General features: G+C 46.4%; 2 protein-coding genes across 4 annotated transcripts in view; both read right to left on the reverse strand.

Annotated features, from left to right (window-relative positions):
* The window catches only part of abcc10 (ATP-binding cassette, sub-family C (CFTR/MRP), member 10), a 15902-nt gene extending 12266 nt beyond the window's left edge, over nt 1–3636 (reverse strand). Inside the window, exons 1-3 of the mRNA XM_034535253.1 lie at nt 3335–3636; nt 2304–2523; nt 261–1632 (exon numbers count right to left, since the gene is read on the reverse strand). Coding sequence (XP_034391144.1) covers nt 261–1632; nt 2304–2482 — 1551 coding nt within the window. The 5' untranslated portion in view covers nt 2483–2523; nt 3335–3636. The remainder of the gene's footprint in view (nt 1–260; nt 1633–2303; nt 2524–3334) is intronic.
* Nucleotides 3637–7658: 4022 nt separating this feature from the next.
* On the reverse strand, nt 7659–17961 carry sp2 (sp2 transcription factor). 3 transcript variants are annotated; one of them, XM_034535724.1, is made up of 9 exons: nt 17854–17961; nt 16232–16324; nt 14376–14452; nt 12520–13272; nt 11299–11508; nt 10867–11152; nt 9078–9252; nt 8784–8977; nt 7659–8498 (listed from the first exon to the last, which is right to left on the reverse strand). In XM_034535724.1, exons 3-9 carry the CDS (start codon nt 14436–14438, stop codon nt 8398–8400), a joined length of 1782 nt encoding a protein of 593 aa, XP_034391615.1. In that variant the 5' UTR covers nt 14439–14452; nt 16232–16324; nt 17854–17961; the 3' UTR covers nt 7659–8397. The 3 variants fall into 3 exon arrangements, with proteins under 3 accessions (XP_034391615.1, XP_034391623.1, XP_034391607.1); XM_034535732.1 differs by lacking the exon at nt 17854–17961 and adding an exon at nt 17692–17842; XM_034535716.1 differs by lacking the exon at nt 16232–16324 and having other exon boundaries at nt 17854–17930.
* Nucleotides 17962–18617: the final 656 nt, after the last annotated feature.

The raw sequence follows: 18617 nt of genomic DNA on the forward strand, positions 1-18617 counted from the left end.
ACTACATATATGGATTTGGATTTTTTGTTTTTATGTAAAAAAAAATATATATAAGAGCCCTTCTTTATTTGATTTATTTATTAAATTAAGAAATGAACAAGGAAAAATACATATAAATGCTATTTCTAATCGATAGAATGCTACATCTAATATCTGTATATAGTATAATAGTATCCGACTAAATCAGCCAACACTATCAAGCTGAATTAATAACAACAATGTTGATATTATTAACAACACCAATAGTAATCTGTTCTCACCTTAACGCGGCTGTCCTTGTGCCCGAGCATGTGCCGGTTGTTGCTCAGGATGCGGGAGGCGAGGACCTTGTTGAGCGGCACCAGCAGCAGAGCCACGCCCAGCCCGCCGAGGAAGGCCACGCCCACCTGCAGGTGCAGCAGGTAGAGGGTGACGGCGAACCGCAGGGGCATGCTCCACAGCTCGTGGAAGCTGCCGAAGAAGTTGACCACGCGGTCGACGTCCGTGCTCATCAGGTTCACCACCTCCCCCAGCGCGGTGCCGGCCAGGCTGCAGCCGCTCACCTGCAGGGCTTTGCCGTACACTGCGGACACGAGGGCGGCGCGCGCCGACAGCGCCACCTTGGAGACCTCGAAGGAGAAGACGTTTTGGAGGAGGGAGGAGAGGAGGGTGGCGGCGAAGAGCCCCAGGGCGCACCGGGCCCCCCAGCCGATCGGAGCCCCCTCGTCCTCCATGAAGTTCACCAGACTGCTGAGGAGCAGGGGGCCCGTGAAGCTCAGCATGCTCACCGCCACCTTCAGCACGCCGAGGGCGTAGTAGCGCAGCCCGAACGCCGCGTGCAGCACCCCGAGCAGGCCCACGTCGCCCTCCAGCTCCAGCGGGTCCTCCTGGTCGTGTGAGCTCCAGGTGCCGCTCAGGAGGTTCCCGCTGACCGGCCGAGGCCACTGGTCGCGCCCGCTACTCGCCGCCGCCCCCCGCCGGCGGGCCTCCCAGCACTGGTGGAAGTATCGGCAAACCACGGCGGTCCGAAGCTTCCGAGGGAGGTGGTAGACGTCGGCGGGTCCGTCCAGCTCCCCTCGCTGCCCTCGGAGGAGGAGCGGCGTCAGCCACAGGTAGAAGAGCCGAGAGACGCAGCCGCTCCCGTCCTCGCCCACCATCTCACCCGTGTCCGGCCGCGCGCTCTCCGGGAGAAGCGGGGATCCGTCCGCGGCGTTGATCTGCAGAGTGTACCCGGCGTCGCTGACGCAGGGAAACGCGAATGCCAGGAGGTAAACCAGGAGCGGGAGCGTCCGGGCCGAGGCGAGCACGAAGCGCGCAAACTCGAGGGGCCGCGCGGGGTCCGGGTGTCCCCGGTGGTCGCCGTAAGCCACCAGCGTGACGACCAGGTTGGGGACGGACAGAAGGACCAGCGGGAGCAGCAGAGGAGGTCCTCTGGTTCTCCTGAAGGTCGACCTCTGGAGCGCCGTGACGGCACCGAAGTGGACCAGCCAGGCCAGGGCGGCGCAGCCGTCGGCCAGGAGGTCCGGGTACAAGTCGGCCCGACGCAGGAGGATCGCCAGCACGGCGTCGGCGACAAAGAGCAGCGCCGCCAGCAGGGTCGCGACCTGCCGGAGCGTCCAGCCACGCGGGGGGGTCGTCTGCAGGAGGTCGCGCCTACAAGAACGAGCATCATCACAGAAAATACAACAGATACGTGAGATGAAACAAACTTTTAGATTGATAACTTACTTTAATTATAATAATCTTTTACTTTATTTTTATCTGAGGGGTAATTTAGTGGACAATTGACAAGCAAGTGAAGAAAAAACACTAAAAACAACAATTCAGAACCAGACATGGGTCACTGTCGTTGGCTTTCATTTCCTGAACAGAATAATAAATGACTAAGATGAGCAAACCATAGACTTTTGTATTATTATTATTGCTGGATTTAAAATAGCATTTTAAATCTTAGAACTTTAAATCTCTGGAATCAGGGATGTCATTTTTAACCGATTAGATTTCCTCTCTGACGATCACATCCGACCTACAAAGAAAATGTGACGTGTTTCCAATGCAAAGTAGTCTTTACCTTTTAAAAACGGATCAATATTTAGACTTTACAAGAGCTTAATGTGCACGTTTAAAGTCACTAATATCACAAAATAATGATCGGACTTGTGAGACTTGATGTATTCAGATCCAAGATAGATATGGAATATGTTGACATTTCTCGGATGTGGACAAACTGCATGAAATCCTTCTTTTAGAGGACGAACCAAACGGTCTGGACGGACCAGGAAGTGACTGTTTCCAGAGTAACGTCTGACAGGAAGAGGACCCACCTCGCCATGCCGAGGTAGCAGGCGCTGAAGACGGCCATCGTCGCGTGAGGCAAGGCGCCGAGGACGAGCTGGTTGAAACACGGGCCGACGCGTCCATCCTGCCACACGGGGAACGGGTCGCGCTCGTCCGAGTGACAGAAGCCTGCGACCAGCTCTGCCGGCCCGAAGGAGACCCTCATCTCGGCTCCTCCTGTTGGAATGACGTCATCCTAAAAGATACCTGAAGAGCACAAAGACCATGAGAGGGATGGAGAGAGAGGGACAGGTGCTGGTTATAAAAAGGCGAGACAAAGGATACATACATACACACACACACACACACACACACACACACACACACACACACACACACACACACACACACACACACACACACACACACACACACACACACACACACACACACACACACACACACACACACACACACACACACACACACACACACACACACACACACACACACACACACACACACACACACACACACACACACACACACACACACACACACACACACACACACACACACACACACACACACACACATTTGGAAAACATTCCTAAAGCTCTGGTATTGAAATAAGTATAGTTTTGGTATGTTGGCATTGATATTAGAAAAAAGGATAGAAGTGTTTATCACGTGAAGGTGCTCCAAAAAATACTGAAGTAAACAATATAAACTAACTAAATCACTAACAAGGATTATTACATTTTTTGCAGAATATAAAAGTGAACAAATCCTTTTTTAGACCACTTGCTTTCTTTTTTTATTTTATTTGTTTAGGACGCCTTAAGCATTAACCTGAGACTGAAACCGCTTCCTATTTAAAATCTGTTAAATAAAAAATAGATAGAACATGTTTGATGCCACGCTTCCAATTTCTTTTACCAAAGACTGCTGATTTTCATACTCTTATTCAACTTCAATATAAATAATATCTGTGTGTCCACAACCTACAAGACAGTCAATGCAGCTTGTCACCATCATGTATGTTTGTTTTTTTAGTTATAAGACAAACTTCACTTACGCATCTTTAACCACTTGTGTAGCAGAAGAAAATGAAAGCTGTCTCCTTCCTGGAAGTTATCGCCTGGATCCGAGATGTAAACAAACGAGGCTAGCTAACTAGCTTAGCTCCAGAAACATCGTGTTTAAAACGGCGCTGCCACGGAAACGCAAACAAAATGTAAATAAAAACACTAACGACACGAAGCAGAGATTAATATAACTCAATAACGACACTCGTGGGATATTATTAACACGAGAAACCTTTACATTTTACGGGCTTTTATCGAGCTAGCAGGCGTTACGTTTTGTCGACTACTGATGACGCACGTCAGTGACGCGTGCAAGCTTTTCAAAATAAACGTCCTGTGCGGAAATATTTGTATAGAGAAAAGAAGTACTTAGTTACTTTACGTGTTTGTAAATAATACAAACACATAAATACCGTGGTGTAAAAAAAGTACTCAATGACAGGTACAAGTATTGCGTTCTAAATGTTACTCAAGTAAAAGTACAGCAGTATTATCAGAAAACTGTACTCAAAGTATCAAAAGTAAAAGTAATGCAGAATGGCTCTTTTCAAAGTGTTTCATTATCATTCAATATTATTTTGTTCTGGTTTTATCACAATATATGTTTTAATGTAAACAATAAAAAAGTACTTGCAGTGTAGTAAGAAGTACAATACTGTACTAATATATATACAATACTATATACAATGATACATTGTAAATTGAGTTAAGTAAATGTAATTGGTTAAATGTCACCACTGCTAAATAAATAAACACATTCACACAATACAGCGTGCACTAGTTTTTATATTTAGGGACAAAGCAGAAAAAACAACAGCTGAAGAGTTTGAAATAACATCTCAAACGTGTACTTGTGTGTTCGGCCATTGGCTTCAATCACACTAAAACACAATAAAAAATATTTTGAATATTAATATTCAAGATGCATTCTCTCTCCTGACCACCAGGGGGCGACTCCTCTGGTTGTATAGAAGTCTATGCTTCATGTGTTAAAGCTGCATTCTCTCTCCTGACCACCAGGGGGCGACTCCTCTGGTTGTATAGAAGTCCATGCTTCATGTGTTAAAGCTGCATTCTCTCTCCTGACCACCAGGGGGCGAGTCCTCTGGTTGTATAGAAGTATATGCTTCATGTGTTAAAGCTGCATTCTCTCTACTGACCACTAGGGGGCGACTCCTCTGGTTGTATAGAAGTCTATGCTTCATGTGTTAAAGCTGCATTCTCTCTCCTGACCACCAGGGGGCGACTCCTCTGGTTGTATAGAAGTCTATGCGTCATGTGTTAAAGCTGCATTCTCTCTCCTGACCACCAGGGGGCGACTCCTCTGGTTGTATAGAAGTCTATGCTTCATGTGTTAAAGCTGCATTCTCTCTACTGACCACTAGGGGGCGACTCCTCTGGTTGTATAGAAGTCTATGCTTCATGTGTTAAAGCTGCATTCTCTCTCCTGACCACCAGGGGGCGACTCCTCTGGTTGTATAGAAGTCTATGCTTCATGTGTTAAAGCTGCATTCTCTCTCCTGACCACCAGGGGGCGACTCCTCTGGTTGTATAGAAGTCTATGCTTTATGTGTTAAAGCTGCATTCTCTCTCCTGACCACCAGGGGGCGACTCCTCTGGTTGTATAGAAGTCTGTGCTTCATGTGTTAAAGCTGCATTCTCTCTCCTGACCACCAGGGGGCGACTCCTCTGGTTGTATAGTCTGTGCTTTTTTATCTGCCATTTATCCTCAAGGAAAAAGAGAGGCAACAAAAAATGGTTGAGTTGTTTATTGAGGGGGGGGGGGGGGGGGTGACTGTAGAAAAGGTGCAAACTTTATGTTTTAGCACCTTTACAAAAGTTATAAAAATGAATTGCTGGTTCTCCGGGTTCTCCGTGTAACCAGAACCGTACAAGACACGCAAATAGAAACGTCTAAACGTGGGGGAAAAATCTCATTATATATTTCATTAAAATGAGGAATTACATTCTACAACTTTGGAACCGTGGGGATTTAAAATCCGTGCACGTTACATTAGCATGTACCGTAAGTTAAAAACACAAAAAGGAAGTTTACAAATGTTAAAAAAACAAAACTGGGGTGCAGCTTTTTTTTCGAAGGCATCTTTTAATTCGATATAAAAAAGATCTAGAAGTTTCATACAAAGCAGAAATGAAGCTGTACAATGTCACATTATATTTTATTCCTCACACGCTGTACAAAGTCCATTTCCTTCCGCGACATTAGGCAGCTTAACTTTTTTTTGTGTTTTGATATCCTACATGAACCATATTTACATATTCAGACGCGAAAGGACAAACATAAATATGAGCAGGCTCCGCCCCCTTTCCGTCCTCAAATCGCGAGTCTCCGGACATTCTTAAAAAAAAAAAAAAAAAATACACCAAATATTGGCAACCCCCCCCCCCCCCCCCGTGAAGCACTTTGATGAAAAAATTAAATAAAAAAAACATCTGACTTTATAGCTTTTTGGTCAAAGTTGTCGTGCCATCCATTCAACATGTAAGTCACAGTATTAAAAACACAAGAGGTGAAGACGCCGGTTTGACCCCCCCCCCCCCAAAAAAAAAGCTTATTTAACAATAAGTTGGTGCATTTTTAATGTGTGTGTGTAAATTAAAAGGTCAGACTTCAAACTGACACAGGATCAGTCTTCATATCACATAAAACGATACGAGCGACGATGTCTTCCGTCAAGTGAAAAGCTGTTCAAAGTAGCGAGCGTGTGAATACTGTAGTCGGCCGAACGTCCACAAAAACTCATCTTAGCTATCACATAGCTGGGAGAAGAATAAAGAACACACCGATCAAAGAAAAAATGTTCTTTTCCTTTTTTTTTGTCATTTCGGGACGTGATTGTCAAGTCGGGCCGAACGGTTCCAGATCTGATCCTAGATCTGATCCTAGGCTTCCAACCACAACATGTTACCGTGAGCAAAAGCAGAATGGCAGAGTTACCCTGGAATCTAGTCACTTATTTATTAGTACACACAGTGTAAGTAGGGCTGGGTATCATACGGGTTTGTTTTTTACATGTTTCTTTTAACATTTATGCCACGATGAAAGGGGAAAAAAACAAAAATCTTTTCATTAAAATAAAAAAGGTTAAAAACGTCTAATCACACGCAGACGTTTGAAGAACTAAACCGAATACTGTCTCAGCAACTATGTGGTAATAAAAGGTTAATACGCGTATAAATCTGGCCCGAATATTGGAGGCCGACTCTCAATGCCCGGACAGCTTTGATACTCGGTGAGAAGGACGAAGTTCAGGACTGAAGACATTTGAAGTTCGATACCGAGCGTAGCAGCCGGAATATTTCACCGGATTACACCCGGAGGCTCAGGAGACTTAAGAAATAAAATAAGTTCTCTAGAAAGTTTTTTGCAGTACCTTTTTTTTGTTTTTTTTAAGGTAGTATAGATACATCGTAAACGATGAGACATCAGGCCAGAAGTATTACGTATGTGAAACATAAAAAAAAAAGGAGACTTAACAGTCGAGCCTCAACAGAACAGTCCCCCGGGTATCCGTCCTCCAATCATCTGACGGCTGATAACAAATGTGACCCCCGTGACCTTCGCAGCCTTTTGTTATGTGGCTTATCTCAACCCTGTGGCATCCCACAAGGCTCAACCCCGGGTCCTCTATCAGTCTCCGGTTTCACGTTTGGTCTTTGGGACCCTTTTCCTGGTCGGAGACTTGCAAGATTTCCTTTCAGAATGAAGCAAATGTCTTTTAAAGTCGATTAAAACAATAATAATATGATGCTGGTGACGACGCTCCATCAAACAGACACAAGACAACATTTGAAACACTGCTCCGCTTCACCAAGTTTCAGCGTAATATTTGATTCCAATTTCGACGTTAAGTCTGGCTTCTCTCAGAGGAAGCAAACTATATTTCCATCCAAACTACCCTTATGTAACATTTGGGTTCCTTGACTTTTAAAACCTTCACGGTGTGAATATTTTACAGCTGGAGTCGAGATCTTCAGCGAGACATTAGTAAACTCTTCAAATCTCAGCAGCTCTTCGCTTTTGGCCTGTTTGTTTAGAAGCTGCCGTTGGATACTTTTAAAAAAGGCACAGTGACCTCTGACCCCTGAACTCCCCAGGCTCTAACACTTGGCCTCGGATCAGCTGCAGAAGCTCCGCCTCCCTTTCCCGTCACAGCAAATGTGATGAAAAAATTGTCTTTTTGTATTTCTTCTCTGAAACGTCTCATTTCTTTCTTTCTTTTTTTTAGTTTTTGTTTTATGCGTCGGGTGTTCTACGGGCCTCCTTTGTAAAATCAATTTCTAACAATTGTATGGAAAAAATGTCATAAATAGTTTATTATCGATATTAATATAATGTATGTATGCATACACACACTTTTAAAAAAATAGCCAAGTTTAACTTCTAAAAGGTTTTCAAAAGTCTTGCAAGTGGAGTTTTTCTGTAATGGTCCCCAACTATTGGGGTGGGGGGGGGGGGGATACAGGTTATAAATCCTTCTGAAACATATATACCGTAAAACAAAATTGGGGTAAAACACATCTGTTAAATTTACAAAACAATTATGTTGAATTTTCTTTCCTTTTTGGGTGCTTGAAAGCCAATACCTGGGATCGTCCACGACAAAAACAAAGGATGAGAAGAAAAAAGCCAAGCAGGATTTGGTGGTCTTTCTTGGTGTTGCAGTCTGAATAGTTCTGTAAGTTCTTGCCCCCCCAAAGAAGTTCATAAATACGCGAGTGGAGTTGAGCGTCTGAAGCCTGAAGCCTCAACGTCTCCCGGCTTCTGGAGTCCACTCGGACCAGAGGAAACGAAACAAAAGACGGACTATTATTAAATTGGCTGGATCGGTTCTAAGTCCACCAGGAAAGGGGATTTCTTTGTACACCACGCAACAGTGTCTTGGAGGACTGAGAGGGGATACGGGGACCTTGTCTTAGACACTCCCCCCTCCCCGACCCCTCCTTGGTGTCGTCTCCTCAGGCCCCTCCTTTCCTTTCCTTGTCCTCGAACACCGTCTCCAGTCTTCAGAGAGTCAGTCTGCGTGTCCGCTCACAGGTTCTTGGTGTTTATGTGAGTCTTGTAATGCTTCGTCAGGTGGTCGCTCCGCATGAAGCGCTTCTGGCACTGGCTGCACTCGAAGCGTTTGTCTCCTGAGGGGAGAAGGAGGAGGAAGGGGGCGGGGCCATGTTTTTAAAACGTCAACAGACAAACAACAAGCAACATCATTTGTGTTCAGGTTCAAGTGCAAGAGAGTTAAGTTAAAGCGATATTTCTCAGAGGAGATGGTTGGTTGTTAAGTCGTTAAAAACGACCATGTTTGTAGCTTTTTACTTCTTATTCATCTTAGCTTTATGTTGCAGTGAAACTCCCCGAGAAGTACTCCATTGTGTGTGTGTGTGTGTGTGTGTGTGTGTGTGTGTGTTAGTGTCTCCGACCTGTGTGCGTCCTGGCGTGCCGCTGCAGCTCGTCGCTGCGCGTGAAACGCTTCCCGCAGAAAACCCAGTTGCAGACGAAGGGCCGCTCGCCGGTGTGCAGCCGGACGTGAGCTCTGAGCAGCGACGTCTTCCTGAACGTCTTCTCGCAGCCGGTGATGTGGCAGATGTGCTTCCTCTTCCCCACCTCCCCGGGCCTGCAGACACACACACACACAATAAGATACACAGGTTATATGTGTATATATATATATATATATAAAGTACATACGGTATCTACAAAGAGTTAGACTTCACCTCTTGTCTGCGTCTTTACAGTTGGGACAGGTGCAGGCCATGCGTCTCTTCTTCTCTCCTGGCTGGGCCGGCAGCTCCAGGGTCATGGTCTGGTCCACCTGGATGGCCGGCTGGCCCGGCGTTGTTGCCAGCTGGAGGCCGCCCTGCATGGTCTGCACCGTCAGGTGCTGCTGGCCTGACAACCACAGAGACAGAGACACCGTCAACAGACAACACACGGCTCCGGCCAAACCTCCCTTTAAAAAAAAAAATCTAATTAGACCACTGGCTTACTGCCAAAAGTCAAACATGGAGTGAAATTAAGAATGAATGTGAACATTAACATAATGACCTCTATTTCTGCTAAGTGAAGCTGATGGAGAAGTCTATGCTTCATGTCTTAAAGCTGCATTCTCTCTCCTGACCACCAGGGGGCGACTCCTCTGGTTGTATAGAAGTCTATGCTTCATGTCTTAAAGCTGCATTCTCTCTCCTGACCTCCTGGGGGCGACTCCTCTGGTTGTATAGAAGTCTATGCTTCATGTGTTAAAGCTGCATTCTCTCTCCTGACCTCCTGGGGGCGACTCCTCTGGTTGTATAGAAGTCTATGCTTCATGTGTTAAAGCTGCATTCTCTCTCCTGACCACCAGGGGGCGACTCCTCTGGTTGTATAGAAGTCTATGCTTCATGTGTTAAAGCTGCATTCTCTCTCCTGACCTCCTGGGGGCGACTCCTCTGGTTGTATAGAAGTCTACGCTTCATGTCTTAAAGCTGCATTCTCTCTCCTGACCTCCTGGGGGCGACTCCTCTGGTTGTATAGAAGTCTATGCTTCATGTGTTAAAGCTGCATTCTCTCCCCTGACCACCAGGGGGCGACTCCACTGGTTGTATAGAAGTCTATGCTTCATGTGTTAAAGCTGCATTCTCTCTCCTGACCACCAGGGGGCGACTCCTCTGGTTGTATAGAAGTCTATGCTTCATGTGTTAAAGCTGCATTCTCTCCCCTGACCACCAGGGGGCGACTCCACTGGTTGTATAGAAGTCTATGCTTCATGTGTTAAAGCTGCATTCTCTCTCCTGACCACCAGGGGGCGACTCCTCTGGTTGTATAGAAGTCTATGCTTCATGTGTTAAAGCTGCATTCTCTCTCCTGACCACCAGGGGGCGACTCCTCTGGTTGTATAGAAGTCTATGCTTCATGTGTTAAAGCTCCATTCTCTCTACTGACCACCAGGGGGCGACTCCTCTGGTTGTATAGAAGTCTATGCTTCATGTGTTAAAGCTGCATTCTCTCTCCTGGCCACCAGGGGGCGACTCCTCTGGTTGTATAGAAGTCTATGCTTCATGTGTTAAAGCTGCATTCTCTCTCCTGGCCACCAGGGGGCGACTCCTCTGGTTGTATAGAAGTCTATATAAATGACTCTACTTCTCTTTATTTATTCCCTCAGTAAACATTGTAAACATTAGTTTTTGGTCTCAATCTCTAGTTTCAAGTCTTCTTCAATACAGCGTGATGTTCATTTAGTAAATTATGGTCATTTAGAGTCAAACAGACCATAAAGCAGGGGATGCTTTAGGGGTGGGGCTACAAGGTGATTGACAGGTCGCGACGTCTCTACCTCACTCCTCTACATTTTAGCTATGATAACTTCTGCTCATTGGCTGCAAAAACCTCGTGACTTTTAAAGGGTCCAAAACTCTTACGAAACGGTTCTGATCCCAGTTTATTATCAAATCGAGTCATTCTGTCCTCAACAATGAAAGAAAGGAACGTGCTCAGTGCTCTACGATCCTCGGTCTCTCTGCTCACCCCCGGCGTTGGTGATGGTGACGGGAACGCCCTGGACCTGGACCCCGTTGATGCTGATGGTCTGCACCGCCTGCGTCGTCGAGGACAGCTGCGGCGTGTTCAGCGACATCATCCCCCCCGCCGGGGCGATCTTCGCCAGAGTCCGTTCCTTGCGTCCCCCGGCCTGCGTCCTCTTGACGCCGCCCGGCGGCGAGATGGCGACCGAAGCGGCGGGGGGCGTCGTCGTGGAGACGGGGTCCTGGATCTGGACAGACTGCCACTCGCCGGACGCCGTTTTGAAGAGGATCTGAGGGGAGAAGCTGTATTCTGAGCTGTACATCTAAAACAACATCTTAAACACTTCGAACGCCGCATGATTATTATTATACTGGATCATTATTATTATTATAAATAATGAGATTTATTGTGAACGAGTAGGAGGTCGCCTCATACCTGCGTTGGTGTTTGATCCGTCTGAGAGACCTGCAGGCTCGGCTGTCTCTGCGGGACGGGCGGTAATGTGGCGGAGGCGGCCTGCACCACCTTCAGGGCCTGCTGGGGGATCTGAACCACCTGAGACTCCGGTTTGGACTGGACCAGCTGGACCTGCTGCACCATAGCCGGCTGCCCGGGACTCTGCACGATCAGCAGGTTGTTACCCGCCTGCAAATAAAGAGACCGGAGGGACGTGTGTGAGGTTTCTAGCCGATCGCCTTTCACCGTAAAAAGCACCAGAAAATATCTCGGATAGGATTTTTTACAAAGACGGACGGTTTTGTTTTGCAGCCAAATTAAAATTGGTTACAGGATTTTTCCACCTTCGTTTCTGGAATACTGGACTTCTTTCCTCTCAATAAAGTCGTCCATGAACACGAAATTCTTTGCCAGTCGCCTTCTCGTTTCTTCACTGCTTTGTTTGTACGCCTTTCGAGCGTTTCGGAGAAATAATACAACAAACAGTCCGTAATAAAACACTCGTAGCTCGCACGCCGATGTGCGGCGGCACCAAGAAGCTTTTACTTCATCTCACTTTTACTGCAAAGCAGTAATACAACATCCACATTTCACTATTCAGTAGTGAAAAGCAGGTCACGACAAATAATTGATCACATCGCAAAAGAGTGTAGATCAATACAAACATGTAAATACTCTCTGGGGTAAGTTTCATCATCACTAGTTTTAAATGTGATGTGTTTTTTTTTTGTAAAATGGCAAAAAAATATTAAGTTGACTTCGTAAAATAACACAGCGACAGCGGAAAGATTGAAACAGCAGTCAGCTGTTCCAAGCGACACCTTTTATCCATTATTATTATTATAACACTTCGTACTAGGAGACGGTTTCAGCCGTCGGATTGACTCGATAAATTAAACGCTGAATAAGTTCGGTTCCGTCAATTTATTGATTTTTCACAAAAAATTTTAAACAATTTTTTTTAATAAAAGTGATTTAGTGAACTGATTTTATCTGTTTTATTTCATACTAAATGCAGGAACTGTTAATTAATTAATTAATTCCACCTTCAGCGTTCCGTTACTTTCAATTAAACTTGTTCAGTCAAACTCGTTTAGCTCAGTGAGTGAATGCAGGACGGGCCGAGTGGAGTACACAAGTACACAAGTGTACATAAAAGCGTGCATTCTGTTGCGTTCAGTGCTCTCCTGCCAGATGTACCTGAATGATGTTGTCTCCAGCTTCTATCAGGATGGTCTCCATCTGCTCCGGGGGCGGAGAGGCAGGAGGAGGAGCAAGCTGAGAATAAGCAGCCAGAACCACTTTCTTCTTCCTCCCTCGCCCCCCTCCCCTTCCCGGTCTGGGAGGGGCGACCGTCGCCTCGGCGATGTACTGAGTCCCGCCCACCTCTCCGGTCGCCACGTTGAACGGCAGCGTTATCCCGCCGGGCAGCTGCAACACGTTGGCGGAGTTGTTTTGCTTGCGCGACTTCGGGGAGGGCTTGATGGCCACCGTCTTCTGCTGCGCGAGCGGCGCGGCGGCGACCGCGGGAGCCGGCACGTTCATGGGCGTGGTGATGATGGCCTGGTTGGTGCCCGGTATGAGCTGGATCTGACCTCCCTGGGGCATCATCTGGATAGTCTGGGCACCTTGGATCTGCGGCACCATCTGGTACTGGATGTTGGCGGGGGCGGCGGAGGTGTTGGCGCGGCCCGGGCTCTGCTGGATGGTGAGCACGATGGGGCTGCCGGGGGCCGTGGAGCCCAGACCGGCGGGCAGCTGGATCACATTGCCTTTGGCCGAGAGGAAGCCCAGGTTCTTGGGCGGAGCCGGGGCGATGGGGGCCGGCTTTATGGGGAGGAGCCTGCGAGGCTGCGGCGTCGCCGGCGGAGAGGTGACGGGAGCCTGAACGGCAGGAGGGCCGATTTTACTACAGGTGGCAGCCAAGAGGGCCAGAGGAGAGGGCTGGGCGTCCTGCACGGAGACACACACAACACACACACAGACCGCATTAAAACCACATACCACAGACATACAGCCCAGTACGGAGGGGGGGGGGGGTCAGAGGTCAGAGGTCCAAATCAGGAGTGTCAAAGCACAGCAGCAATAACATCCAAAGCTAATTTCAAGTCATCGTTATGCTGCGTTCACACTTTTACGCGTCCGACTATTTAGAGGGGGGCGTGGCTTATCTCCGCGGCAACAGTTAGAATTTCCGCCATCCACCACGGAAGAAATAACCACTATTTCTGCTTTATACTTGTTGTGGACATCCCACAAACATCTAACGCCCTCGTGTTTGGGATCATAACATTAATATCATATATATATATATATATATATATATATATATATATATATATATATATATATATATATATATATATATATATTTATACATAACATCACCCGTAGGCTCACACAGCTCGGTGACTTTCACCGACTACGTCTGGATGGCTGCCGCTTCCAGAGGAGCAGCAGCCAGTTAGAGTCACCAACGACGGGCGGAGCGTCTCAACGCTGATTGGCTTTAGGCCGACCATGTCGCCGTCGTCATCACATCATCAGCTGCACTACGCACTTTGCCAAGAGACCGTATTCAGACGTTAAATTGGGATGAAGGAGCCAGAGGGTAGAGGGGCAGGACGGCATTAGCCTTCCTCTCCACCCGTCAATGAGACCGATCAGACACTCTGCGGTACTCTCCTGTACCAATCAGATTAAAGAAAAACAGACTCCGTTCAGGATCTATGAAATAGAATCACGAGGGTCTCGTCTCCACAGTAAAGAAATCCCCAAGTTATCCCTCTAAAGGGGGCTGACGGCTAAAATCAGGAATTACGTTTTTTGTTAGATGTAATTGAGTGCAAATCCATTTAAAGCAACACTGCTCTCTGGCAAATAGAAGTGATTTCATCTTACACGGGAAAACAGGTTGCTCAGTAACGACCCTGGCACACACAAAAAAAAAAAAAAAACCGTGCCTCCGGCGTGCGGCGCCACGAATGCATCGTGGGTTATCGGAGACAACGGCGTCAGGAGAGCGCGAGGCGGCGGCGGTTCGGCTCGTTACTCACTTGCGTGGAAGCGGCGGAGGGCTGAAGGTATTCACTGGGACTGACAGCAACAGTGGTGGCCATACTGCCCTGTTGTTCTGGAGAAACACACACACACACACACACACACAGCAGAGTCAGACTCAGGCCGCCCGAGGCGTCTATTCTCGGCGGTTCAAGGACATAGGGCTGCAAAAGGGAATGGGGGTTTCAATAAAATACGTTTCCTCTACGATTCAACGTCGAACCATTGAAGGACCGTGCTGATGTTTTGCAGCCCTATTTAGCCGTCACAAATATATCGGCAGATAATCATTTCCCAACACATACCATGTTTTTTTTAAATGCATTTTACCGGTCATAATGTCCGGGTCACAATGACCGAATGGTTGTGCTACATTAAATATAAATGACGTCTTTGATGTTTTCCGTCTTTATTTCATGAGCTACTTTACTTCATTAACTGAAAATTAACTTAAATTCGGGACTTTTTAAACTTAATGTCAATGCAAAAATATTAATTAGAAATATAATAAGTTATTTTTCACGCCATAACCCTAGAGCGGTCTGGGGAGGAGGGGAAAATAATTAGTAATCATGCTTTTGTAAATAGACAACAGTAAGGCAAAACAAACAAGATGTTTTTATGACCTGTACACAAACAAACACATGCTCCCCTAAGACAACATGCTTTTGATACACTAAGTATGACTATGTGCAAGGAAGCTAAAATGATTTAGTTATTTTGATGATTTAATCAACATATGGACCGCCCACACGTTTAAATAACAAGGACAACAAATTGTGTTGGAAACATTTCCAAAACAATTGCAGCATCAAAAGCAACTGACGTCCTTTTGATCAAATATCTGTCCAGTAAGCCGGTTTTCATCACAGCTGTTATGTTTGGCCCCTGAAAAGTAAACAATCAATGACCAACCAATATCAAAATACTGATAACAGTTCAGATGTTACGGAAGAAAAGAAATGCACTATTGGACCGCGGTCATTACCCCACAAGAAGACAACGTTTATTGAGCGCTTTATTTTTCTGGTATAAGTGCATTTGGGGCAGGCTGCCCAATAGTTTAAGAGCCGGGTAAATCTTGAGTTGAATGCAGCCTAATGGCCCAAATAGGTTGAGGCCGTTACTGTCGAAGAGAACGATACAGCTCGTTCACCAAATACAGACGCGGAAATAAATTCAAGTGCAAAAGGCCCATTTAAAGCGAGGCGGTCTGTGTCTGCTGCAGCCTCCACAAAAAAAAGTTGTTTTCATTCGTGGCTTCATGCAGCGGCGAATCTTACAGGTTCAACGTGTCACCGTTCACGAACGTGTAAACAAACGTAAATATTAATATTCGCAGTATCTCGAGTACTTCACGGTTGAGCTCGAGGCAAAAAAAAAAAAAAACGGCGACCGGCAACACGAGTGAGAAGTGCACCGGCGGCCGGGGAGAGATTCACCGCCGAGGCCCGGTCCCGGTCATGGTCCCGGTCATGGTCCCGGTCCCGGTCATGGTCCCGGTCATGGTCCCGGTCATGGTCCCGGTCCCGGTCATGGACGCCGAGTGCACCGCTGAGCAGTTTGTGCCTCTCGAAGCAGAGCGTTAGTGTTACTTTGCAGACACGGAGGGAAGCATGTGGAATTGCAATTTAAAAAAGAAAAACAAGATTTTCAATCAATATTTTTACAGTTGTTCTGAGACTATTCTGACAATGACAATGTGTGTGTCTGCTCCAGAAAAGGAAATAAGGTTTAGCTGGATCTTTGCTCGCCTTGAACACCACGAGATCAATACTGCGTTGTTATTGTGTATGAATATATGAAATAATACGTCAGCATAGATAAATATAACTGATAATAAAACACTTACAGTTTCCTTTGCTTTGACGCGTTACTCACAGCTTTGTTTAATCGCGCATTGGACAGAATCTTTCCTCTTCCACCAGTTGCCATGTATTTATTTCTGTAGTAAGGAAGGAATAAGCTCAGCTTGGTGACTCCAAAGTAATCGTAACACATGACAGGCAAAATAACCCGGAGCTTCTTTTCACAACCGCAGTCAAATAAAGGACATTCAAAACACGAGTTGTTTGTTATGAGGGAAGTGCCTCCGATACAAAAGACTCTTAACCACAACATTAACTTCATAATTATGCCGCCTCATCTGTCAAAAGCGAACTTTACCCTGACCGAAAGTGAACTCTGGTGTTGTGGCTGCCGATCAGCAGACCAAACAGGGAAGCGTTGCCTCCGTTGGAGCTGCCCGCCGCATGAGGGGAACGCATTAGAAATGCAGCTATGGATCACGGGCACCAAAACAGAAGAAACCGCAGCATGCCGAGTGACAGATATTTTACTTCAGTCAAAAAATACTAATACCACAAGGTTTAAAAATTCTCTGTTATGAGTAAAAGTCCAGCGTTCAAAAAACGTACTTCAGTAAAAGTATGTAGAAGTAATGTTAGCGGTGATTGTGCATGAAAATGTTCCCTGGATTAATATTACAGCTGCGTGTGTTACTGCTGGAGATATTATAGTTGTGCTAATCTTAACTTCTTTAATCTAGATAACATCATTATATGTTTTATAACGTGTTATAACCCTGGAGGAAGGGTCTGAACTCTGTAACTCGAGCTGTCAGACTAAAGTGCTGGAGTAAAAAAAAAAAAAGTACCCTCCTTCCCTCTGAGATGCAGTGCAATGGAAGTACACAGTTGCATACAATGGAAACACTGAAATAAAGTGGGTGTTGGATTAAGCCACTCAGCATGAGCTCCACCTTTAAAAAGCTGCAACGTCAAAGCATCGAACACATCAATGCATCAATAATAATAAAGCAGTGCCATAACATAAAAGGGGAAATCAAATTCTGCCTTTTTTCCCCTTTGGTCCCTTAAGTGTTATTTAAAATGCTAAATATTCAACTGCAACTGGGCGGTATTTTTGCATCGTTAAGTCAGTGAGCACACACGTAAAAACAAAAACAGTGCGGCCTCGAAATAGCGCCGCCATGTAGCTAACCCTGTTGGTCACCAGCTAACGGTGGTGGTTAGCTAGCTAGCTTAAGCTGCTTTTTGAGCCGGGAGCAGCTTAGTTTGTACTTTTAAACGACCCAAGATGGGGCCGTTACTGTATTTTATTGTGGAATAAACGGGCAGCAGGGGAGGGGAGGAAGGCAAGTAAAGAACCACACAGCTAACACTCGCATATTTGGCTAGCTGAAGCGAAGCTAGCAAGTCAAACTCTCTTTGAATACGTTACAGCAGAAGAAGAAAAAAAAAAAAAAAAAGGCAGCCCCCTTTTTTTTTTTTTTTTTCTTTTTTTTTTTACCGGAAGTGCATTTGGTTATTTTGGTTCACGCGACTGGCCGAGCCACCCTTAAAAACACGTTTATTAGTACGGCGAAACGTCCGGCGCGTTTCTGTCCAATGCAAATACATGTTTAACGAAGCAGTAAGTCATATAAACGCCAATGTTTTAATTCCTACCCACCGCTCATGACGACATTCGCTCTCCGTGAGCCTTGAAGACCGAGCCCCGTTGGAGGAACCCGCCCCGCGCTCGCAGAACCAATCGGCGGACGGAGGAGCGTTGAGTGACGCGCGCGGTCGACTAATCGGCTCTGGGCTTGAGTGCGAGCGAGATTCGAGGGGGAGCCAATCGCGGCGCGAGATCCTTCGCGAAGGACGGCGGCTCGACCAATGGGATGTCGGCAATCGCGCTCGGCGGAGGCGTTTCTAAAGAGCGAGACGAGGGACAAGCGTGGGGACCAATGACAGCGAGGTTACGGTTTGACTGACGTCCCGACGGACCAATTCAAGATCCGGAGGGCAGTTCGGTCCGGACGAAAGCGACAACCGGGTTGATCAATGAGCTTCGAGTCGCTGGTGCGTGACTCGTTTTAAACTGTCCTGTGTTTCCATCGGGAGGAGCGGTCCGTTATGTGCAATAACGCACGCCGCAGCGAGCGTAAACGGATCATGCATTTAATTTAAAGCTGCAAGAATGTGCACCTATTGGCCTGTTTAATGAGCTGGAGGTAATCACTGTGCATGGGGACGACGCATGCGCGCTCTGAGAAAACACACGGTCACACTAGGTGGTGCACGTGGAAGTATTTCAGATTCTTCACTTTGCCTAAATAACAGTACTCATACCATACTGTAAGAAATACTACATTCAAAATGCAAATTAATTAAAAATATGTAAGTATAACAAGTAACCTCCCCCCCTGGATTTTACTGTTTTAGGTGGTC

The sequence above is a fragment of the Cyclopterus lumpus genome, chromosome 1 (assembly GCF_009769545.1).
Source record: "Cyclopterus lumpus isolate fCycLum1 chromosome 1, fCycLum1.pri, whole genome shotgun sequence".
NCBI classification, from domain to species: domain Eukaryota; kingdom Metazoa; phylum Chordata; class Actinopteri; order Perciformes; family Cyclopteridae; genus Cyclopterus; species Cyclopterus lumpus.